Consider the following 25664-nt stretch of genomic DNA (forward strand, 5'->3'; position numbering starts at 1 on the left):
AATAATTCCTCAAACAATACCAAGATGGACGACTGGCCACATGCTAATAATCTCCCTCCACTTAAAATACCATAAAATGCCATAAAACTTCTTTTTAATACACTACATCTATAAAAGCACAGAAAAGCAACAAAAAAAAAATCATGTTATTGGCAGTCAAGACGCAAATACCCAAAAGATGGAAATGGTTTTCAGTAAAGATTATAAACAAGCAATTCACAAATAACACATAAATGGCCAGTAAGCATAAGGTGCTCCTACTCTCTAGTAATCAGAAAAATGTAAATTAAAGCAATGAGAGATTTTATCCAGCAGAAAGCAAAATATTAAAAGGAATGATAACAGTTTAGAGCACGGATTTGAAAAAAAGGGAGGCTCTCATTTATTGTTGGTGAGAGAGTAAGCTGAAAAAGTCTTTTTAAAGGGTGATTTGTTGCCCTGACCGGTTTGGCTCAGTGGATGGAGCGTCCGCCTGGGACTCAAGGGTTCCAGGTTCGATTCCGGTCAAGGGCATGTACCTTGGTTGCAGACACATCCCCAGTAGGAGGTGTGCAGGAGGCAGCTGATCGATGTTTCTCTCTCATCGATGTTTCTAACTCTCTATCCCTCTCCCTTCCTCTCTGTAAAAAATAATAAAGTATATTTAAAAAATAAATAAATAAAGGGTGATTTGTTGATATCCACCAAAATACAAAGTGTATAGACCAGCCGTGTGCAAACTACGGCCCGCAGGCCGGATCTGGCCCGTTTGAAATGAATAAAACTAAAAAAAAAAAAATCGTACCCTTTTATGTAATGATGTTTACTTTGAATTTATATTAGTTCACACAAACACTCCATCCATGCTTTTGTTCCGGCCCTCCGGTCCAGTTTAAGAACCCATTGTGGCCCTCGAGTCAATAAGTTTGCCCACCCCTGGTATAGACCCTTCAAATCTGCCTTTCACTTCTAGCAATCTAACCTAACAGAAGTATTTGCTCATATATGTTCATGTGTGTTCAGTGCAGTTCAATAACTTTTAAATTGAGGGAAATAAGAAACAATTTAAATGACCAATAATAATGGAATGATAAGTGAATTATGCCTCATCTCTACTATGAAATATTCAAGATGAAAAAGTATCTATATAAAAGTCCTCCCCCCCAAAATAAAAATCATATTGTTAGTGAAAAAAGCAATGGATCATATTATTCATCAAAAATCCAAGCTTCTTTCAAGTATTTACCATCAGACTGACACACCCAAGACCCCTCTTTATGGTAGTCGCCTACCTATCTCTCTATCCCCTAATTCACAGAAAAACTTATCATCTAAGTTTCTCTCCAACTACTTCAGTGATCATTCCTGAAGATTTCAGTATCAGTATACTCTCTCAGTTCCTTCACCTCCTAAATAAATCTTTTCTTCCCTCCTACTTCAGTTACATACCCCCATGCTCATAACCTAAACCTTGTCATGTCCAATAACTAAATCTCTTCCCAGTCTCACTTTTAAGCCTCCCATCACTTCCTAGCTTTCCAGCTTTACTTGTATGCTAATAGCCTTAGTTACAATTCTTTACCACCATTAAAACTTTCAGTCCATGGATCGTATGGCTCTTTCACTGTCCATCATGTATCTCAATTCCCTCCTTAAATAACCATGGTCCAAAAACTATAACAACTTCCTTGTATACACCTTATAGTACACTACATCTCTCCCTCCAACATACTTCTGGCAGAACCCTAACCTTGATTAACTCAACATATTCCTTATTCCAAATGTGTCCTAACTGGTCTTGTCTCCATTCTTGATCCATGAGGAAGAGCTGCTAGATGCCTACTCAATATCCATTCTCTCCTTCCTCAATAAGAGAACCCTGATTCCATTTAGGAAGCTAACACACCCAGGTAAACACTCTATGCTTCCGAGCCCCCTGGCAACTACAGGAAGCCTGCGGCACTAGAATCCTATATGGCAAAAGGCTAATATGCAAACTGACCAAACAGCAGAACGACCAGTCACTATAATGTGCACTGACCGACCACCAGGGGGCAGACACTCAACGCAGGAGCTGCCTCCTGGTGATCAGTGTGCTCCCACAGGGGAACGCTGCTCAGCCAGAAGCCAGGCTCACTGCTGGTGAACGCAGCAGCGGTGGCGGGAGCCTCTCCCACCTCCATGGCGGCGCTAAGGCTTAAGCTGGCAGTTGGACATCCCCCAAGAGCTTCTGGACTGTGAGAGGGCACAGGCTGGGCTGAGGGACCCCCCCTCAAGTGCACGAATTTCATGCACCAGGCCTCTAAGTATAAAATAAAAGTGAAGTCACTGGTGGAGCTTTGGAGAAGGCTCTTTAAAAGGATCCAAGTCACCTGGCATCTGCCTTCTGTATAGATGTGATTCTAGAGAAGGATCTGCCACTTACACCACAATGAGATAGGTACACTTGAAGATGTCGAGACAGAAAGACAAAAGGAACTTGAATCCCTGATGTCATGGAGCTGCCATATCAGTCCTAGACTGCCTACCTACAGTTTTTTGTTACTTAATAAAAATAAAACTTGTAATTAGTTTGAATCATTATTTTGTGGACTCTAGTATTCACAGTAAATACAATTCCTAACTCTTAGGCCCATTACAGCTTATTCCCCACAAAGCAACCAGAAAACTTTTAAAAGTATAAACCGGATTACTTCACTATCTTTCCATCACATTTTAAATAAATTTAGGTTCCTTACCAGGTAAACTAGGCCTTCTTTGATCTGGCTCTTCTATCTCTCCCAGCTCATCTCCTTCCAAATCCCCACACCATCCTTCCATTCAGCTCTGGCCACACTGTTCCTCAAACAAGCCAAACTTGTTTCTGTCTCAGGGCCTTTGCATTCGCTGCTCCCTTTGCCCGGAATGCACTTTCCTCACACCTTAACTTGGTTTGCTCCCTCTCTTCTTTCAGGCTTCAACTTAAATGGTGCCTTCTCTGAAAGGCCTCCTCTGATCACGCTTATCTAAAAGAGTCCCTTCTACTGACTAGCTATGTCCACACACAAAAAAAATTCAAAAATAAAACAGTCCTTTCCACTCCCCTTAACTTTTCTTATCCTGCTTTGCATACGTGTGTGTGTGTGTGTGTGTGTGTGTGTGTGTGTGTTTATTTACTGTCTATCTTCCGCACGAGGATGGAATCTCACTAAGGGCAAGCACCTCAGACCTCAGGTTATCATATTCACCACTTGTATACCCAATACCTGGCATATAGTAGGGACACGGTGAATAAATGAATACACACCATGATTTCATTTATACTGAAAAAGATTAAAGTGTGTACATGCGTGTGCATGTGTGTGTGCGCACGCGCGTGTGTGTGTGTGTGTGTGTGTGTGTGTAAGGGCCTAGGAAGAGACTGGAAAATAAGGAAAAGAGAAACATTCACCTTTCGCTCTGCATATTCCTGCATTATTTTTTAATTTTTTTTAAAAAAAGACAATTTTGACATATGGCAGGAAGAAAATTTTAAACATACTTAGAAATATAAACTGATTTATAGAATCATAAAATTTATAAATCCATAGTAACCTCAGTAGGCATAACACTATCCCATGGGTCTAATAATCTATGATTATTAAGGAAACATCTTTTAAAAGAACCAGAATTAGGGGAATAAACTTTCTTGTTAACTTTTTATAGCCCGTATAAAGGTTTTTACTGCCCCTTACACAAAATAATAAAGTATACTAAATAAAAATGTATTAATAATATGTTATACATCAAATTAGTAATGGGGAGTCCTATAGAGTTCATTTCCACTTACCATCCCTTGCTCAGGACCAGTTTTTAAAGACATTCCTCCCCTAGAGATTCACCTAGATAACTATATATTTCTTTTGTTTCAGAAAATATGCACTCTGAGGCATCTTTTTCTCCATCAAGTTCTCCATAAAATGTCTAGTGCCTTTTAAATTTTTTTACAACTTTATTGAGGCATATTTTACATATTATATAACTTACCCATGTCAAGTGTATAACTTAATGATTTTTAGTAAATTTCTCAAGTTGGGGAACACACCATAAATCAGCTTTAGAAATGTTCACTACTATAATAAAATCACTCACACCCATTTATTGTTAATTACCATTCCTATCCCTACTCCAATCAACCATTAATCTGTTTTTCTCTATACATTTGTCTATTCTGAACATCTTCTATAATGGAATTATATAATACATGGCCTCTTGTATCTGGCTTCTTTCACTTAGCATCTTTTTGGGGTTCATCCATGTGGTAGCATGTACCACTGATTCATTCCTTTTTATTGCTGAATAGTATTCCATTGTATGGATGTGCCAGTAGTGACTTTTGATTTTATGACTTGAATTTTCATTTTCCAGGTTGTACAAAGAATGCAGGATAGCTTGGGTATTTGGGCACAGATCCCACGGGAGAAGAACCTATAGTTAACTTTTATTTAATCCAAATAACACAGGTGTTTTTCAAACACAATTCACTTTACATGATGAGAATGTCCTAGCCTCCTTCAGCATTACACCATCAGTCCTTTTAAAACCATCTTCCTGCACCTCCCTCCTAAGAGGAACACAAGTAAGTCAAGGTTTCTTCTCTCAAGGCTTATAAAAACTTCTACTCTTACCATGCCTTCTGCTTTAACTCCCTTTTCTATCTCCAACTCCTTGTTTTCTCTTTATCTTCAAGCTGATAGCTTTAAAGCATATTCTCCAGGATCCCTGCAACCCAGGTACATGCCCTTGACCAGGAATCAAGCCCAGACCCTTTGGTCAGCAGGCCAATGCTCTAACCACTGAGTCAATGCCAGGGCCATGTTTTTTGAAAAGGAACATTAGAGCTAATTATCTGCATATTCTAGAATTTTATTTAAGAGGAATCTGTGGTTCTTTTGATGTGGCCCCTGAGAATAATTTCTTACCGTGTAGACAAAGCTTAGTAAGTGATTTTTTAAAAACACAGAATACAAATAAGAAACTCACAATAGCAATATTAAAGGAGAATGACAGCTCAACTCAGCATATGACATCCTCATTTTTAAAAGGGTCAAAGAATGTATAGTAATTAAGAACAGTTTTCTATTATCTCTTTAACATGGCCTTGTTAATACTGATTTTTTTATTCAATATAAAATTCTACAAATAATGTTACTGCCTCGCCTCTGCTTTTGAAGATGTCTGATTCAGATTAAGTGGATTACTCATCTTTATAAAATATTAAATATCCACAGGTAGAATGATTATCTAATCATTTATGAATGTGGGTTAAGAGACGGTGCTACAGGAAGAGGGCTGGAGAAGGATGATACAGATTTTGTAACATACTTCTTATTACTAGCCTTTTTAAAGTCTTAATTCTCTCAGTGATTCCCAGACAATTAGCTTGAAAACATTCCAAATAAGATGATGTGGACACAGGTAAAAGCTTTCCCAAGGGTAAAGGTTCTCTAGGAAATTATTTCATTACCTTCTTACTGGCCTAAGTTACAGTTATTCTGGAGTATTTAACAGAGTAAAAGCAATAAAGGATAATATCAGTTACATGCAATTAGAACCTTGCAAGGTAAGGAAAAATAGTAAAAGCTATTATTATTAAAGCTTGAATGTTAGCGTTTAACTAACATTTAAATGCCAAGAATACCTCTTGGTGGCCAGTTATTGCAGCAGGTATGTGACAGGCGCTATGAGCTACACTTTTATCTTTGAAAGGACAGCTTAGAAGGGGGTTCTTAGTTAAGATTTACTCTACTCCCATTATAGCTACAATCTAACTATGCTGGTATAATGTAATGTGTAGAAAGACAGGCTCTGAATTGTAAATTTAAAAAACCCCTAGGCAAACCAAAACTCTCACTAAGCATTCTTTAATGCCATTATTTTAATTTACTTTTTAAAAATGAATGGCATGATAACATGTATACTATACCTTTCTCAGGCTTTCATATTCCTCACGAAGTTCCCCAGGCATGCTTAATTTGATTGGTGTTCTGAATATAAACTCTGGAAGAAAGGGAAAAGAAGATTTTTAAAAATATATATTTTTATTGACTTCAGAGAGGAAGAAAGAGGGGAAGAGAGATAGAAACATCAATGATGAGAGAAAATCATTGATCAGCTGCCTCCTGCATGCCCCACACTGGGGATTGAATCCACAATCCGGGCATGTACCTTGACCAGGAATCAAACCGTGATCTCCTGGTTCATAGGGCGGAAGCTCAACCACTGAGCCACGCCGGCAGGGCAAGAACATGCTTTTTAATAGGACATCCTAGGAAGGAACCAACCAACACCTCATCCTACAGCTGTCCCCACATTATCAACTACATTAAAAGTGTGGTCATCTTAACTTGAATATTCATTCATTCATTTAACAAATAATTATTAAGGGTGTAAACCAGGCACAGTTCTAAGCACTGTAGAGAAGCAGTAACAAATAAGATCCTAGCTCTCATGGAGTTTACAATCTGTGAAGGGAAACAGACAATAAACGAATATATGAGTGTATATAATACAACTGATGGCGCTAAGTGCTATGGAGGAAAATAAATGTAAAATGGAAGAAAAAGATTATATAGAGTGGTCTGGAAGGGCCTGACTGGTAAAGTTAACATATTAAAAGACTTTAAGGAAAAACTTTATTTAAAGGTCTTAGTTCAGTGTTACCAAGTAACATTTTAAATGAGCTAAAGTTTTGTTAATAATACTATATTTTTCTATTTCTTTTTAAATGCTGTCACCAGATTGTTTTCCTGTACACAAGCTGTAAATATTTCCAGTATAGAACCAGATTATTTTTTATCCTCAAAGACTTCAGTGGTTTTGATCTGCCAAATCAAGTAAAAACTCTTCAACATGTCATTCAAGGTTCTCCAGAGACTGCACATAACCATCTTTCTAAAGCACTGTGTCTCTTGAGCCTAGTTACAATATATATGTTGTAATCTGTTCTGCTGTGTTTTTAGCTAAAATTCTGAATCCGAGATAGTCAGGCCATAAGAGGCACACAATATATGTTGGTTATATAAATAGATGATTAAATCCAAGTTAAGAACAGGAATAAAAGATAAGTTGTAAATGTTGTCAAAAAGGAGGGGGAAAGTACACATAAACTCCGTAAGTGTACATGACACTTCTAAAGACCCCGATGTATAATCAGTGATTGAAACAGTATTTATTTTGACTTTTTAATAACTTTACATCCCATTGAGGTTGATAAATACTTGTTGCAGAAAAGTTGACTTTGTCATTTTTCAGTTGTCTCAACTATTTTACAAAGACTCTTATTTAGTACATCTGAGAAGAGTGGAAGATACTTAGAAACATTGCATCTAATGCAGATGTAGAATTGGAGTAACTTAAAGGTCCACCAAGTACTAGAGAATTGTTAGACCCTCGGTATGGGAGATAAAACATTCCCTCACCTTCATCCACTATACGTTGGTGGTGTACGTTCTGTGGATTTTGACAAATGTACAGTGACATATGTCCATCATTAGAATACTGCACAGAGTACTTCTCTGTGTGCCGCCCATCCCGTCCACCCTGGCAGTATTTGGTGACTGTAAATTGGTACTCCTCCCCGACCCCTGCCCAGTTTTGTTCCTCTCAGATAAGTCAAGGCAGAGTAAGATTCCAGTCAGTATGTGGAGTACCTACTTGGCCTTATTTATGAACTTATTTCTAAATAAATATTTCAAAGTGAATTTAATGAACTTTAGGTGCTTACGTCATTGTAGGTTTACCCTTGGTAACAAGTCTACCATCCTGATACTGATAATGGGGGAAGCTATGTATGTATGGGAGCAGGGAGTATATGGGAAATCTCTCTACCGTTCTCTCAATTTCGTTGTGAAACTAAAACTGCTCTAAAAAAACCCCCCAAATTATTTAAAAAAAAATAATAATAAGCAGAGCAACAAGACGCCAAAAGAACCAGAAAAGAACCTTAGTCCAGAGGAGTTAGTCCCAATCTCACCAATCGCTCCACCAGCTTCTATGGGGGTTTTCAAGTGTTTCCGTCGCACAGAAGCAACCACTCACCCTCCCTTCATCTCACAGAGAAGTGCGAGCAAGGACTTTAGGTGACGTGGAGATGCTGAATATTTTGGTATTTGTAAATGAATCCTTTGGTTCAAGTACTTTCTGGATGTCTGTCCTCTGACTATTATGTTTAACAGGAAGGGGAACTCTAACAACATGATGCCTTAAGAATGACACAGACCTGTGGCTAGTAACCTAAGCCGACTATTGCATTCAGTGTAACATAAACTGTAGGAGCAGCTACACTTCCTTGAAGGTCCTTCCTAAAAAGAATTTTCTCTGGGGCGTGGTTACTGGATATTAATAGAGGCAAACAAACAAAACAAACTACAAGACATTTTGCTAATTACACCAAACCCTCAGGAATGCAATGTCATTCATTGTCAAAGCACCCACGCTCAATACAAAATTAGAAAAAGAACCTCACTGAACTTTACTGGGAAGATGCTACGCTGCCTACTATGTTTGAGTTTCTTACTCTGTAGGTTCAACTTATCAGTGCAGCAGAATGACTGAATACTCCCGCTTACTAGCTATCTGCCCTTGGGCCAATAAAAAAATCTCTTTAGCTAATCTCCATCTCTGTCACCACCAGCAGCATCATATGATAGCCGGCAGTTATGTATCACATTATACCAAGCCCATTTCTAAGGACTGTATAATTAACTCACTTAATCTTCATAATGATCTAATGGGGAGATACTATTATCCCAGTTTACAAATGAGGAAACCGAGGCACAGAGCCCTTAATTTGCCCAAGGCTACAATGCTGTAAGGGAAAGAGCTATATGACTTACACCCAGGCAATCTAGCTCACTACGTTTTATTACCTCTTTAATAATTTTTTAAAAGCCTAAACACCTCTTTAATAATTTTTAAAGCCATATAAAATGAGCAAAGGACATTTTAGATTTATAAACATATTAAAATCTGTTCAATTTCATTAATATTTCAAGAGATTAAAACCTTTTAAACCAAAATGCTTTTATGTATCAGATAGGCAAAGATAAAAAAGTGTTTGATGAAGGCAAGAGTTAGCAAGGGCATCCTTTATCTTAAAGATAAATATCATACAGATGTACAAAGATGTACATATAAGAATGTTCACTGCAAATCACTCAATACTGAAGACTGTAAACAACCTGTCCTTCAACTAGAGACTGATTGAGTAAATTATCAGATAACTGGAAGGCTATGAATATATTTCTATCCTATCTATTTATATGCCTGGCATGGTTTCTTGGTTTACCTGGTAATTTTCTTAGAAAGTCATTCACTGTACATATATAAAAAACTGTAGAGGTTCTGGATGATATTATATTCCTAGAGAGAATTCACCATGTTCTCTGATAGGCAGTTAGAATGGGGGCGGGACATGAGCTGATTCAAGGCAGGCTGCAATCTTTGCAAAGCTTGTAAAGCTCATTCTACCCTGGTCTGTAGCCCTTCGAGGGTCCAAATGAGTCTGGGGTGTTTACCAAGCCTACCTTCCTTAGAAGGTCCTAACTTTTTCTCCTCAACACTGAGGAATTGCTAAAAAATGCTTTGCTTTACCGTATCTTTCTGTGAAACCTCTTAGCCTTTTACTCTGCACAGCTTAAGACTCAGCAAACGCCTCAAGAGAAAAAAGCAGGTGGAGGGGGCAGAGGGAGGGGGATGTACCTCCTTTCTCTCTGGTATCTGGCCTCTCAAGTTCTGGTTGCCTTGGCAGCCCTGAACTATATTTTTTTTTTTTTTAAATCTCTAGCTCCATGAAGAAAGCTCTGCTGGCTTTTCTGCTTCTTAATAGCTGCACTCTCCCTTTGCCAAGAATCCACAAATGTCTGAAGGTCCTGGCTGCCTTGGCAACTTACCAATGCCTTCATATAGATTTTTTTCTAAATCAGGCTTTTCTAATTATTCTCAGCAGTAGTTTTGGTCTGCTTCAATCTGTTCCATCACAGCAAGCAGCAAAATCTACGTTCTTCATAAGCAGTGGAGAATATAAAATTCTCATCATGAAAACAGACACCATTACTAAAGAGGAATGAGCAATGAGGAAGAAGACAAAAGTAGAGACTATTCCTTTAAGAAAGTCAAGAAAGGCATATAATAAAGGTCGAACATAAATGGTCCAAGTCCTAAAGAAACTTACAACCTTACGAGGGAATGAAAAATATATTTGAGTGAAACAACTATAGAATGTCAAAGAGTTGTAAAACTAAATGCCCAAGTGCTGCACAGAACACCAAGAGACAGCAAAACATATGTAAGTGCAGGGATACACAGGAAACAAGGGGCCATTATCTGTATTAACCTCAAGGTTACCTGCTTATACTACTCACTAATCTTCCAAGCAACCACTGTCAAATGGAATACGCAAAAAGAGAAATCTGAATGTTAAATCAAGCATCCAGAAGAAGTAAAAAGGTAGAAACACAGGGAGTGAACCACAAATGTGTTTTAAAATCAAAGTAAAGTCGTTTCTATTTTATTTACTAATTTTTGGTTTATCCCTAACTCTTCAAGAGTACAGATGACAGCCAAGTACCAACTAATACAACTGCTCATTTACCCACTTGCCCAAGACAAGTAACAATTTACAGTTGGTAATATAAAGAGTGTTTACCTGGGAAGAAGAGTAAGTACACAGAGAAAAAGTTAAAAGCTAATAAAATATTAACATCAAATGTTAAGACTAATTACTTAAGTACCATAACAAACAACACAGATAACTACTGCATTAACTTACACTATTTGTGTTTTAAAACTATCCTTTGGCTCCAGAGATAGATGCATGGAACAAACTGTGGAATCTCAGAGAGAAGGTGGGGGGAGGGGGGACTGGGGGAGGTGGGGGGGAGAGATTAATTTATGTGCATAGATGCATAATCCATGAGCACAGACAATAGTGTAGTAAAGGCCTGGGGTAGGGGGTGAGGGCGGGCTAGAAGGAGTCAATGGGGGAAAGGGGGGCATCTGTAATACTTTCAACGGTAGATATAAATTTAAAAAATAAAACTATCCTTTGGCAAAGAACTAATCAAAATATAGCCTACATACAAAAAAAAACTTATCAAACGTTTGTAGACACTTCTCCAAAGTGGACATAAGGATAGCCAAGAGACATGAAAAAAATGCTCAGTCACTAATCATCAGAGAGATGCAAATTAAAACAACAATGAGGTACACCTCACACCTGTCAGAATGGCTATCATCAACAAATGACAAGTGCTGGCGAGGATGTGGAGAAAAGGGAATCCTCACGCACTGCTAGTGGGAATGAGACTTGTGCAGCCACTATAAAAAGCAGTATGGAGTTTCCTCAAAAAATTAAAAATGGAACTGCCATTTGACTCAGTGATCCCACTTCTGGGAATAGATCCTAAGAAACCTGCAACATCAATCAGAAAGAATGTATGCACCCCTATGTTCATAGCAGCACCATTTACAACAGCTACTAGTAAAATTGGGAAACAGCCCAGTGCCCATCAGTAGATGAGTGGATAAAAAAGTTGTGGTACATTTATACCATGGAATACTATGCAGCTATATAAAAGGATCTTTTACCCTTTCAGCATGGAGGGACTGGAGAGTACTATACTAAGCAAAATAAGACAGTCAGAGAGAGACAAGTATCACATGATCTCACTCATATGTGGAATCTAATGAACAAAATAGATCCAGGGACATAGAAACATGAAACAGACTGACAAATCTCAGAGGGTAAGTAGGGGTGGGAGCAGGGGTAGGGGGAGAGAGAGAGAAAAAAAAACATCACCTTGAGAGAAAAAGGGATTGGTTGCCCAGTGATCTAACCCACAACCCAGGTATGTTCCTGGACAGGGAAATGAACCACTATACCCTTCAGTGTACGGGACGACGCTCCAGCCAACTAAGCCACACCAGCCAGGGCTTGCAGTTTTTTTATAATAACCAGAGGCCCAATGCACAAAATTCGTGCAAAGGGCTAGGTCAGGGATGGGCAAACTTTTTGACTCAATGGGTTCTTAAACTAGACCGGAGGGCCGGAACAAAAGCATGGATGGAGTGTTTGTGTGAACTAATATAAATTCAAAGTAAACATCATTACATAAAAGGGTACGGTCTTTTTTTTTTTTAGTTTTATTCATTTCAAACAGGCCAGATCCGGCCCGCGGGCCGTAGTTTGCCCATGGCTGGGCTAGGTCCTCAGAGCCGCAGCTTCGTCCAGAAGGTCATCCAGAAGGATGTTTGGAAGGTCGTTCAGCTGTCTGGTCTAATTAACAGATTACACTTTTATTATTATAGATTTTATAGAACGAAACACTAGACAAGCACAAGGGAAATGACAAAATTGAAGGAAATAAAGGGAAAATAAGTTCACTGTTATTCAGAAAAATAAAAACCAAAATTGGATATGTTATCTTCAGGCTTAAAAATTTAATTATACATACATGTAATGAGAAAAACTGGCTTAATAGCAGTTCATGTGGGAGGAAGGGGAAAGCAATTTTGTTTCTACAAATTCAGTATGAGCAAGGCCAATGTAATTTTTGGTAGTATTAATACGAATTTAGCATCCAGATGAAGAGACAGTAAGCTGCATTATACTTTGTATTAGTCAGCCATTATTTAAAGTATAAGGGTCAGTTCTGAGATGACCAGAAGGGTAAAGAAATTATGACATAAAAAAAGAAATTATGACATAGGACCAAAAACTTTAAGGTCTTTTTTAGGAATCTTTTCCCTTCATTAAACATTTACTGAGTACCTAATACATTCTAGGTACCACATTAAGTGCTGACTACACAAAGACATAATCCCTGACCTCAAAGAGTTTGTCTGTACTACCGGAAACAGACACACATAGAACTAAAATCCACTGACATGTAGATGCATATACTACATGCATATACGTGGTGGCACAAAGGATGGTGTGACTCATATTTGAGTGAGAAAAAATTTCACAGAGCACTTGTTTCACCTGGGTTTAAAAGATGAATATTTTGACAGGAGGATAAGAAGAAGGAGTATCATAAGTAGAATAATCATAGGTGACAAAAGGTCAAAAAGGTTTCAAAAAGCATACTATATTCCAAGAACTCTATGTGGTCTGACCACAATCTTGAGATAGGAAGGAAGAGGACCAAAGAGATGAATTTGAGAACTTTAACCTAAAAATTTAGGCAGAAATAATCATGGACTTTAAATACTTGAACACTGGCCAGGCCAGTGTGGGTCAGTGGTTGAGTGTCGACCTATGAACCAGCAGGTCACCCGTTCCATTCCAGGTCAGGGCACATGCCTGGGTTGTGGGCTCAATCCTCAGTACCGAGCGTGCAGGAGGCAGCCGATCAGTGATTCTTTCTTATCATTGATGTTTCTCTTTCTCTCTGAAATCAATAAAATTATATTAAAAATAAATAAATACTAGAACACTGAAACTGGGGAAGCAGATTTTGATTCACTAGAAAACTTAACTTTTAAACAATTAAAATTGTCCAAAAATAAGAGAGTAATAAGTACCTAGTCACCAGAATGGGAGAAGTATCCCCTATTCCAGTGTAAGATCAATCTCCCCCTGGCGTTCCAGATCTCATTTTCTCGCACTTCTTCATGAACGTAGCTCATTCAGTTTTCTCCACTCTCTCCAGCACCATTGATTTCTCTCCCTCTCTGCTATAATAATATACAAATTTAACGTCCACAAATGATTTATAATGCCACCTGTCATCTACCAAATTCAAATATATGACAGCATGTTACTGGAGTCTACTTTTTTTTTTTTTTTGGACTCTTTAATTATTTAACACTGGTTATTCAACTATGCTGACACCAGTACCTGTTTTAATTAATATTTATAATAGTTTAATTTTTGATAATCAATGTGTTCCAAAATCAGCTAGGGCAGAAAGGAACTATTTTTAAAGTGGAACTTATCAATAAGGATGACTCGTGACTAAGAACAGTTAACATAATTTCGGAACACATTGTTTATCAAATATTAAACTATTATAAATATTAATTAAAACAGGTATTGGTGTCAGCATAGTTGAATAACCAGTGTTAAATAATTTAAAGAGTCCGAAAAATTAATTATTTGCCAATCTTATTAAATCTATTCCCATAATCATTACCTGCCCCCTCTCCCTTTGAATGATTTTGAAACAAATTCCAGATATCATATCATCTTACCCAGAAACATTTTAGCATCTCTCTTAAAGGATGCTTTTAAAACATGTAACCAGAAAACTACTGTCACACTAAAAACTTAATACCTTTAATACAAAAAAAAAAGAAAGAGAAAATCCAACCTGTATTCAATTCCAATCAAATGTTTTTATAGTTTTTCAAATCAGGATCCAAATAAGTTCATACACTTAAACTGCAGATTTCCCTTCTATTGCTTTTTCTTCTTCACATATTTGTAGAAGAAAATGAGCCATTTGTAGTTTGCATAAACCGAATTTAGCTCATTGTATCCATGTATTACTTAGTGGGTAGATTTTGCTATTTACTCAATTTGGTTTTTTAGTTCATTTCTATTCACATTTTCCACTTATTTCTGAGTCAGGTTATATTTTTTAAGAAACTGACTATTTTATATAATTTTTCAAATCCATGGGCATAAAGTTTGCCATATTCTACAGTTAATGAGCTTTTAAAAATCTTTATCTAGAGATGTATTACCTGTTTCACTCCTAACGTTTTATATGCCTTCTTGCTTTTTATTTTTCCTTGACCAATTTTGCCAGAGACTTGGCTATAATATAGATTTAATGTTAATTCCTCAACTAGATTTGGTTTTGATTATCTTGTTTTCTATTCAGTAATTTGTTATTTTTCTGATCTTTTACTTCCTTTAAGTTTAATCTGCTGTGAGTTTTCTAACTTCTTCAGTTAGCCACTTAATAGTTTTCGGTCTTCAAGTACCTTACAGATTCTAGGACATACATTTTTCCATATTAACATCTCTGAAATTGGGATGTTTCCTACAATTGGAATCTTATAATCACTGCCAGCCAGCAGCAGTGATGCCACTCTCATTGCTTACATAGGTATGAACATAAGATAATTAAAGAAGCAGCTTACAAAAACTGTATAGTGATTTGCCGATTAATCCTGATGGCATGATTGGACAATTGTAACCTCTCAATGTTAACCAATAAAACTTTTACAGACCATCTGAGGAAGAGCTGGGTCTCATCTAAAAAACTTTTGTGGTTACCTTCTGGCAAGCTCAATAAAGCATTAGCATCAAAACTTTATGGGAGCCAGAAGTTTGAAAGAAAATGCTGGAGATAGTTGTGGAGTACTTTTAAGAAATGCTGTATCACCTGACCAGAGTGGCTCAATGGTTGAGCAATACTATGTAGAAAAACAAAAACCTCTATGATTCAGTCAAAAATTGATTTAGAAGAATCAAATGCTGAATATGAGGAAGTCACAGGAGTATTCATTGGGAAACAATGAATTTATTCATTTTCTTTTATAAATATGTACATAAGTGATACATTAAATCTACATCTAAATAAATTTGAGCTCTTTCATAAGTATAAAGTTAAAAGTCTAAGTTGTAGGAAAGCATTGTATTTGGAAAATAATAGCTCATCTTATAAGCCAGGGCACCTTAAGATTCAATGAAATATGATATAGGCGCTTAAATTTTCCTAAGTATGGTTTCAGCTGTATTAAATTCTAAATGTTTTCCAATTCCCATGATTTTGTTTTTCATTTGTACTTTAGTTTTGGGGTTTGCTTTTTAATTTTCAAACAAGGACTTGTAGGCAGGGAAAATTGATTATATGTGTTATTAATTTCTAATGTTATTGTATTGAGTCAGATAACATGGTTTATATATCAATCTTGAGTATTTGTTGAAACTTTCTTTGTGCCTAATTATGTAAATGTCCCACATTTGTTTAAAAAGGATATATATTCTCTAATTTGGGAGGTGTATCGTTCTATGTGTGTACAGTAGATCAAGTTATATATCATATTTCTTTTCTTTTAGTGGTAACCCTTAAATTTTTAATATGCATCTGACTGAAAGCCTAAAGTTAATCAATATCTCTGTCCTCCTCCTGAACTATATATAGAACATTAGAACTCTTTAATGCTGATCAGTCCCCAGCTTACATTTTATCCTTGCCTGGTATTTTAGTTCCACTTCGGTTTTAGCTCCCACAAATTGTCATAATTATTTTTGTTTTATGTAGTCAATGTTGGCTAAGTTTACCTACCAATTTTTGTTCACCAGGACTTCTTGTATCCTACTCTATCTCCTAAGTTACATTTCTTTCTTCCTCAAGTACACTGTTTAGTATAATAGTTCTTTCAGAAAGTGTGATAAATTCTCTATATTTTTATCTAAAACTATTTTTATTTTGCCCTCTCTTGAATAACTTAACTGAGTATGAAACTCAGATTTCTCTCAACACTTGGAAGATATTCTTCCATTTTTTTCAGGCCTGTCTTGTTAAGAGAGGTCTGCTCACAGTCTGTTGCTCCTTTCTGGGTTTTTAATAGTGTCTTTGGTTCATTGCAATGTGTTTAGCTGTAAGGTTTTGTTTTGCTCATCTAAATTCTGCTAGGGAATCATGAGTCTTACACCTAAGAATTCATCTTTTTATTAATTGCAAAATATTTTCAAGTCACCATCTCTTTACATTCCACATCTCCTTCATTCTATTTTTCTCCTTCTGGAATTAATATTAGATGTTGGGTCTTCGTGACCTTTTATATCTTTCCTCTTCTTACTGTTTTGCGTTCTCAGGATTTCCTCCTATCTGCCTCCAAGGTTACTGATTTTCTCATCTATGTAGACTAATGCTTAATTAATTCACTGACCTTTTAACCTACATTTTTCATTGTTTAATTCTTTTTCAAATGTGCCTGTTTCATAAAGTCTTATTCATTTCTTTGGATGCCAATTAATCCTTTAATATCTTCAGTCACTTAAAATATGCTCATTTAAATTATCTTTCAAACTGCCATTCTATGATCCCAATTCTTGGAGCTATAATCATTTTTTTATATCTGCTGACTCTTATTTGTGGGAGAAAACTGTTGTTCTTGTGCGTAATTTTAAATTATAAATTCATCTCCAGTTGGGCTTATTTCTTCTGTGAGAATCCCTTGTGGCCAGAGATATGGGAGTTCCCCTGAAGTCTTGTTTTTCTGTTCTCTGGGTGACCCAGGATTATCACGAGCTTGGAGTCAGCTTTTTATTTTTTTAAATACATTTTTATCGATTTCAGAGAGGAAGGAAGAGGGAGAGATAGAAACATCACTGATGAGAGAGTATCACAAATTGGTTGCCTCCCGCACACCCCACACACTGAGGATCGAGCCCACAACCTGGGCATGTGCCCTGACCAGGAATGGGACCATGACGTCCTGGTTCATAGGTCAACCACAGAGCCATGGGCGTGGAGCCAGCTTTTATATTAATTTCTCAACATGGGGATACCTGACCCATATAATATAAATTCAGATCCCAAATTTGAGTGAGGCATAGGTTTCATGCTTCAACTTCTCAGGTAAGCTTTTTTTCCATTTTCTCTTTGCATAAAGTGCAGGCAAATCAAGACAGATTTCTTTTGATTGACTTGAGTCAGTGGGGAGATTTTTCTCTAGCCCACCCTGTCTCCTAGGATGCAGCACATCAGATCCCAGATATATGCAGAAGTCTTCGTTTTGGTTCCTTCTTCCGAATGGTTAATACGCAATCAGCTAGAAATAGAAAACGAGAAATAACCCCTCACTCCACTCCTTCACCCTGCTCCAGGGCAACACGGCATGAGTTCAGAGCTTACTAAAATTTGGGGTTTTCGTTTCATTTTTGTTTCTGGAACCTGGAGATTTTCCTATCTTTCCTACACGCTCAGGAACATATTTTAAAGAATTGTTGTGTTGTATCACCCAGCTTTTTGTTTGGTATTTGTAGCAGAAGAGGCTTCAGCTTATCTCAGCCATCTTGCTAAAAGAGAATTTGGGCTCATCGATGCATTTGTTACATTACACCCATAGTTGTGATCTCTCTAAATGCAAAGATGAACTCCTCTTTAAAACTCTTGGGGGGTCCTCACTCCTTAGCACGGCATCCAAAGTCCACTATTATCCAGTAACTACTTATTTCTGCCAATTCCACTTCCTTCCACTCTCCCTCAAGTACTCTATACTTCAACCACTCCTCCTTACAATCCCTAAAATTCCTTGTTTCATACTCCTATGCTTTTAAATGTAGTACTGTTTTCCCTCATCCTTATCCTGCCATCATCCATTTACCCAATATTCAGTCAAGTGTCTGCCTTTCACTTCAGCTGGGTTCTCTTTTTGTGAAAATAGCTAACATTTGAGCTAAGCATTCTAATAATTCAGTCTTAAAATTAACCTTTCAATTTTGCTACTATTACTATCACCATTTTCATAATAAGGAAACTAAGGTACAGAGAGGTTAAGCAATGACACATAGTTATAAATCGCAGAGCTGGAATTTGAACACAGGCAGTCTCTCTCTATTTATATTATACTCCCTTCTACAATTATATCTTGCATTATAGTTATAATTGCATTTATTACAACACATTTCAGTTGCATGTTCATATACAAACCTCCCAACTACACCGAGTTTGAGAGAATCATGCTTCTATTTGTAGCTTCATGCCGAGCACACAAAAGGCCCTCAAATGGTCACTAAATTAATGACTAAAGGAAACATCCCCACAGCCACTGCTTTACTCCAGTCCAGCCCCTCTTCATCTCTGGCCTGCAGTACTAAAATAGCCCCCGAACTGGACTCCCTTCCTCCACTTTCTACTCACATCTTTCCTTCACATTCCAACCAATATTATCTTTCTAAAGCACATGTATGATTATGTAATTCCACCACTTAAAAATCTTTAAGAGCTCAACTCTTTCTATAGGATAAAGTCCCAAATTCTTTTAGCATGATATGCCAAGCCCTTCATGTCCTAACTTCATGGTAGAAGGAAAAATCTCTCTTCTTCCCCATTCCATCTATATTTAATTTCTTGTCGGTCTGAATATGTCAAGTACCGTATGCCTGCACATGCAGGTTCTTCTGCCTGGCGTGGCCATCCCTTCCTCCCTAACTTGGTGAATTCTTACTCTTTTTTGAACATTCAGCTCAAATGCCTTCATCAGGTTTCCTCCTGACTGTCAACTGTCCCATTCATATACTCTTGGCAATTTTCAACTGGTGTGCCATAGAATTTTAAAACATGCAACACCTGACTATTTAGTCAGGGGCACTGACCTCTTTTCCCTTAAATGGTTAAAAAAAAAAAAAAAAAAAAAAGCCAACACAACCAAAGCCATCCAGTGTGAATGAATCAAAATTATACCCATTTTTTTTTGTCAGATTAGCAAAAAATATATTTTTTGGTGTGCTGCAGAATTTTAATAACTAATTTATGTGTGCCATGAGATGAAAAGGGTTGAAATTTGCTGCTATACTCTGTTGGCACCGTGCATTTACCTCACGTACCACTTTGTATTGTTATTTGATAAGGTGTGTTTCCCCAACCAGACTGTGGAATCTTAAAGAACAGGGACCATATCTTATGCATCATCTTTTTATTGTATTATCTTACACAGGATAAATGTAAGATTCAAAATGCTCATTGAATTAGTGAAATGAAATTTGATAAACATATCCCACATCCTATATGCAAGTAAACTCAGATATAAACAAATTCAAGGTAGGCAACTCTTCCAAGATTAACTGGAAGTTAGACAAGAAATATGAATGAACAAAAATGAATACCTCCCAAATTCCTGCTGCTCAATCCTGAATCCTTCTATGGTGATTAATGCTTAGTTGGTGAGGTGATCTCATTCTGAGTTTTAAAAAGCACATAGTACATGGCAAATATTTCCTGCATTAGTATAACACATAAGGACACTCTCAAATTCTGGAATGAGTCAGTAAGGATAAGAAGTTGAGTCATTTTTATACATTTTAAAACAAATCCATACAGGCCAGGGAAATTCCTGTTCTTTTACACTACAATCACATGACTTAATTATTCATTAGTCCTAAATGCAATTTAGGCTGCACACATAGCAAACATTGTCTGCCAACTGAGTAATAAACGAGAACTACTTGTTTTTCACAGAAAGAGAAAAATGCTTAAATGTATAAATGCTAATCTGAAGTGAACAAGGAGTTTGGGGTGGGATAAAGGGAAAGAAATTCAATTTTTTTAATCTATTCAATTTTTGAAATGCACTTTTAATACTACAAATAGTTACAAATTTTAAACTGCCAATTAAAAAAATTCATCATCCTTTGTCTAGCTTTTCTCTTTAATGATTACCCATGGTAAAAGAAAAAGAACTGTCCTAAAAATGTCTTAGTTTCAAGTTCAAAGGCAGTATAATTTAAAATGAGCATGCTTGATTTCAAATCACAAGGCTAAATGAATTCTTAATATTCATTAATTATTAACAATGGGGTCTGTTACTGTTGTACATAGTTGCAAACCTACCTATGTACACCTGTGTGATAAATTTTCTTTTTTAAAAATCAATGGATTAGGACTGTCTCTAAATTTAGAATATAAGCTCAAAAAGGGAGAGATATTTGAATATTTCAACCTTCGATGTCTCCCAAAGACCTAGAACAGTGCCTGGCAAAGAGTAGGCACTCATTACATACTTGCTGGACATTGCTCCAGATGGTACAAATGCTTTGTATGTCAATATATACAATGAGTGCAGATGCTCAAAGAACATAAAGTTGAAGTCTGGGTTCATCTTAAAACGATCACTGACTTAGCCTTCACACACAGTGTTGTGCAAATCAACTGATATTATATCTAAAAGCAAATTGACAATATATATAAGAATAAAATAAAAAATTTTACACAGGAATCATTAAGGTTCTGAACTTCAAAGCTTGCCAAGAAGCTGGCAAAAAAAAAAAATGTCACCTGTACAACTAACATTTTCAACAATCAAACTCTTCTTTTCCTTTTTTTTTTTTTGAAATAGATGATACAAATACAAAAGAGCCATGAAGCTTCAACATTTTTAAATTGTAAGAATTTCACTTAACACCAGTGTATTTACTACAAAATTTCATTTCCAGTAATACAAAGCAGGCCTGACCTTTCTTCTAGCAATTGACTTAACTATGCCAAAAGAATTCTAAAAGCAATACTTCTGAATACACCTGAAATTGCTAATTCTGTTTGTTTCCCACTCCTAAAAGTATAATGTAAATATTTGTGAAACTGGTATTTTTAGTTTTCCCTATTAAAAGCCATTATGAGCACTTAACTGTGAATTAGACCCTTTCAGCCCTTGTTTATTTGTTACTAACTCACATGACCTGTAGCTGATCTCTTTTCTAGGCCTCATTTCTCTTTTCTGTAGAATGAGAGACCTGAGTTAAAGCAATGATTCTTTTAACCTTCTCTTTGCAAACACTTGAGAATCTGAGGAAAGCTACCTCTCCATAAAAATGCACATATGCACTTATGTAAAAATTTTATAAGCAATTATTTATAATGGGGAGAAACTGGAAACAACCTCAATGTCCACCAATAGACAGTTAAGTAAACTGTTATACCCATTCAATGAAATTCCTTGCAACTGTGAGTAGAATGAAGAAACCGTCTATGTACTAATATGAAAAAATTTCCATTGTTACATGATAAAAGCAAGTCACAGAACCGTGTGCATAATATATAACCTTTAGTGTAAAAAGATAAAAATATAAAATATATTTTAATTTTCATGTATAAAGAAATTGTGAAAGAATAAACAAAAATTTTTGATGGAAGTAGGAAATGAAGATGGGGGTAGGAGGAACCTTTTATTGTGTACTTTCTTACATTGTTTGAATTATGTGAATGCACTGCCTATTAAATTTTTAAATTAAAAAAATATTATATATAACCTAAAGAGGTCCAGACAACCTACTGAAGCTAGAAGGTAATTTCCTGTCCAGCAATATTTTTCTATAATGCATTGACTTAATAAGCATGTAATTATATACACTTAATGATCCAACAAGAAAATTTGAGGAAAAAATACTTTTCATTGTGGTACTCATAAACATATGAAGTAATTGGATACTGAATGGATACTAAGTGACTCAATAGATCCTAATTTGGAACCTCGTTTTATATAATTTCCTTAATCACTGATACACTTGGGTAAAATTCTTCAAGGGAAAAAGTTTGCATAAATCATTAAGCCATCTTCCTCCCTCCCCATTGATTCAAATTTCAGACAGGGTATTTCACAAGGGAGTCCAGGTTTTAGAAACAAAAATAGAAATTTCTATCCTATCTGACCATATATAATCAAGAGTACTAACAAGGGGACCGGAGAAATGCCGTCTTATCATTTGGACATCATCTCAGACTTGGAAGCAAATTAAACAGCATATGAGAACATCACACAGCATCCCCAAATGAGATGACATTTGAGGAGTCCTTCATCCCTCATTTGAGCAGGAAATCAGGTGGATATGGTTTTCATTCTTAGGCAAGTTACTTAACTTCCCTGGGCCTCCACTCCATCTGTAAAATGGAAATCACAGTACCTATCTCCTGAGGATGTTGTGAGGTTTAAAAGAGGAAGCACAGGAAGGCAAGACGCGGAAGGAAAAGATGCCCTAGGACCGCGGCAGGTGTCTGACGGCTCCAATCAAAACAGGCGGCATTCTGGGAGCTGTAGTTTCCAGGCACTGCACTTTCCTGCACAGGCACTGCCTCCTCTACGCCGCCGAAAATCACACCTGGCAGAATTCCCAACGAAAAAGGCGCAACTATCCAGCCTTTCCCGGTTATGTCTCCTGAAGACCTCCTAGGCAAGGTTTTTTTTTTTTTTTTTTTTTTTTTTTTTTTTTTTTTTTAATCAAAGCAGATGTGTTGGCTGGGTGTGTCTCGGGGTCCTAAACGAAGCCATCGCCACAGTTTTGTGTTTCCGCGGGGCACCCTGTCAAGAGCGGCCGGGTGCAGGCGCTCAGAAAGGCAAAGTTGACGGCGGCAGCCTTGACCGAAACTTTTCAATTGCCAGGATGATCGGAGGAAACCTACCCTGGCGCGGGGAGAAAAGCGGCCCCCGTAAACCCATCTGCTTCCCAAGCTCTTACACCCCCGCCCCCTCCCGCCCCCCACCCCCGGCTTCTTTTCTTCCTGGGGTACCTACCCCTGGCGCTCGGTAACAGTGTTATTATTTAAGCATCAAACCCTGTCGCTTACCGTTTCCTCGCTATGGGCCAGGCTGTGCTAACCATGCACAACAGGGCGCATTCCCTTCACGCACTCTGATCTCCAGGCTGAAAGCTCCCATCGCATCCTCACATGCAACCTGTTCCCCAACTCCAGGCACCCCACCAGCAAGCCGCCCCCTAGCTCTGCACCCCACACGAACCAGCACCCCCGGGCCCTCCGGCACGGCGGTCCCAACCTGGCCCCGACTTGTTGCAAGAACGCGAGGGCGCCCTCCAAACTTCTGACTCACGCGGGGCGCAGGAGCCCCTCCACGTCCATCAAGCCCCTACTTTTTCCGAAGTTCAACCTTCAGAACCAGATCATGCCCACGGGCCAAGCCCTGTTCCAACCGCAGGGGAAAGGACGCTCCGCACCCGCTCCCGCGGGCCTGGGACCCTCCACCCGCGCACCAGGCCGGGCTGGGGCGCTGGGCGCGCTCGGCCTCGCCCCGGACCCCAAGGACAGGAGGGGGGGCTCCACCTGGTTCCGCGGGCGCGGCGCGCGGCTCCGGCTCCGGCCTGGGCCCCGAGGCGGCCGCGCCCCCGTCCCGGCGCGGGCGGCAGCGCTCCGGCTGGCGGCGGGCGCGCTCGCCCGGCACCTCCGCGCGGGCCTGGCCGTCGTCGCGGGTCCGACGGCGGGCCCAACCCGGGCCTCGGGCGCGGCAGCGCGGGCAAGCGGGGCCCGCGGCGTCGGCGGCGCGTGGGGCGCAGCCTCGGCACAGCGAGTGGCCGCCAGGCAGGGCCGCCGCTTCCCCCGGGGTCTCCAAGCAGCCGGCGCAGCCCGGCTCCTCCGACCGCGGCGGGGGCTGTAGCAACGTCTGCGGCAGCACCAGCAGCGTGGGGCCCGAGGCCCGGCCCGGCGCCCCAGCCTTGGCCGCCGCCATCTCGTCACAGCGGCCCCGCCGGCTCCGCCGACTCAGCGCCGCCGCGGCCGCCGCGGAGGAGGCCCGAGTGCTCGGACCTGCCGCCGCCATCTTGTTTCCCGTTTGAGGGCGAGTCCGTTGCGAGGGAGAGGAGTGGAGGGCGAGCCGTGAGCGGCGGCCGCTCATCTGCATATTCATGAGGGGGCGGGGCCGGAGAAGGTTCTGCCTGGCCGTGGTTGGTGGTAGGTGAGACTTCATTAGTACCCGTTACAGTTTCTGTAGCCGGTCTCCAGCCTCCATCGGCAGTCTTTGCAATTTCCTTTTATGCAACCAAATGAAGGTGAGAACTGAGGGGTTTGTTGGGAGTCCTGAGTGACATTAAACTTTATGAAGTAATTGCACTCATTGATCCTGCAGGAGCCTCCTACCTGACGCTAAAGTGCCTGGGGAGCATGTAAATTATCCAGAACCCCGTCTCTCTCCGGGCTGCCTTTGGCAGGAGGGTAGCCTTTGTGGCCGACAGCAGGCCTGCTGTGGCCAAGAAGCTAAGGGCCAAAAATAACAGCTTCTTGTCCGTCCTCATCTCCATATCCTTCTCCAGGTCCTTCCTGGGGCTCCCCTCCTTTGGCTGGAAAAACACGTTCCCGGTGTTTCTCATTCCCTCAGCCTCTGGCCGCTCTGCCCGCCCCCCACCTCCTGCGCACACTTTCTTCCAGCTGAAACTCCTGATGGAGATGTCATCTTGGATGGCTGCATCGCTGACTACAAAGCTGAAGTCACTGCTTTGTTGTTGTTTTCCCCACCCTCCTTCCAAAACAGCTCTTCTTCTTTTCCTCATTGAGGTTCTCAACCTGTGGGTAGCCACCCCTTTGGTGGTCGAATGACCCTTTCACAGGGGTCGCCTAAGACCATCCTGCAGATCAGATATTTACATTACGATTCATAACAGTAGCAACATGACAGTTATGAAGTAGCAACGAAAATAATGTTATGGTTGGGTCACAACATGAGGAACTGTATTTAAAGGGCCAGAAGGTTGAGAACCACTTCTAAAGGACTATCCTCCCAATTCCTCAAGCTCCAAACCCCGTCACCTTTACTTTTCCATCATCTCCCACACCTGTCAGTTTCCTAGTTCTGTCTGTTCTCCCACCATCACGGCTATTTTCTCACCTATCCTCTCTTTATGCCTCTCCCACTGCTCCATTCGGGTCTCTTCACCTCTCACCTAGACGATGGCAGTCGTTTCGATAGTTTGTCTTCCTGCCCAAGGCCTCCCTTCCTCCAATCCGTCGTCCACAGCTCATAGAGTTGCTTTCTAAAAGCCAGCTCGGACCATGTCAGCCCTGGCTGGGCTAGGCACTGGGTGAGGTGCTCAGAATTGGATGCCAGCCCCCTTTCTGGGTGCAGAGAGTATGGGAGAAAGAATGGCTCCCCTCTGATACAGCTCTGCTCTAGCAATTCTCCCATCCTTTGTTTTTTGCGTTATTTTTATTTTTTCCGCTGTTGTTGTTTGTGTTTTTGCACTAAGGCAGTTTTGGAGCAGGAAG

At 39.2% G+C, this 25664-nt stretch overlaps 1 protein-coding gene across 1 annotated transcript in view; it reads right to left on the bottom strand.

Moving 5' to 3' along the window:
• Window positions 1-24260, bottom strand: part of RNF169 (ring finger protein 169) — a 58248-nt gene extending 33988 nt beyond the window's left edge. The window contains exons 1-2 of the mRNA XM_059708441.1: window positions 23733-24260; window positions 5924-5997 (exon numbers count right to left, since the gene is read on the bottom strand). Of these exons, the coding sequence (XP_059564424.1) occupies window positions 5924-5997; window positions 23733-24225 (567 nt within the window). The 5' untranslated portion in view covers window positions 24226-24260. The remainder of the gene's footprint in view (window positions 1-5923; window positions 5998-23732) is intronic.
• Between the last annotated feature and the right edge of the window lie 1404 nt (window positions 24261-25664).

Source organism: Myotis daubentonii, chromosome 9, assembly GCF_963259705.1.
Source record: "Myotis daubentonii chromosome 9, mMyoDau2.1, whole genome shotgun sequence".
In the NCBI taxonomy this organism is placed as follows: Eukaryota; Metazoa; Chordata; class Mammalia; order Chiroptera; family Vespertilionidae; genus Myotis; species Myotis daubentonii.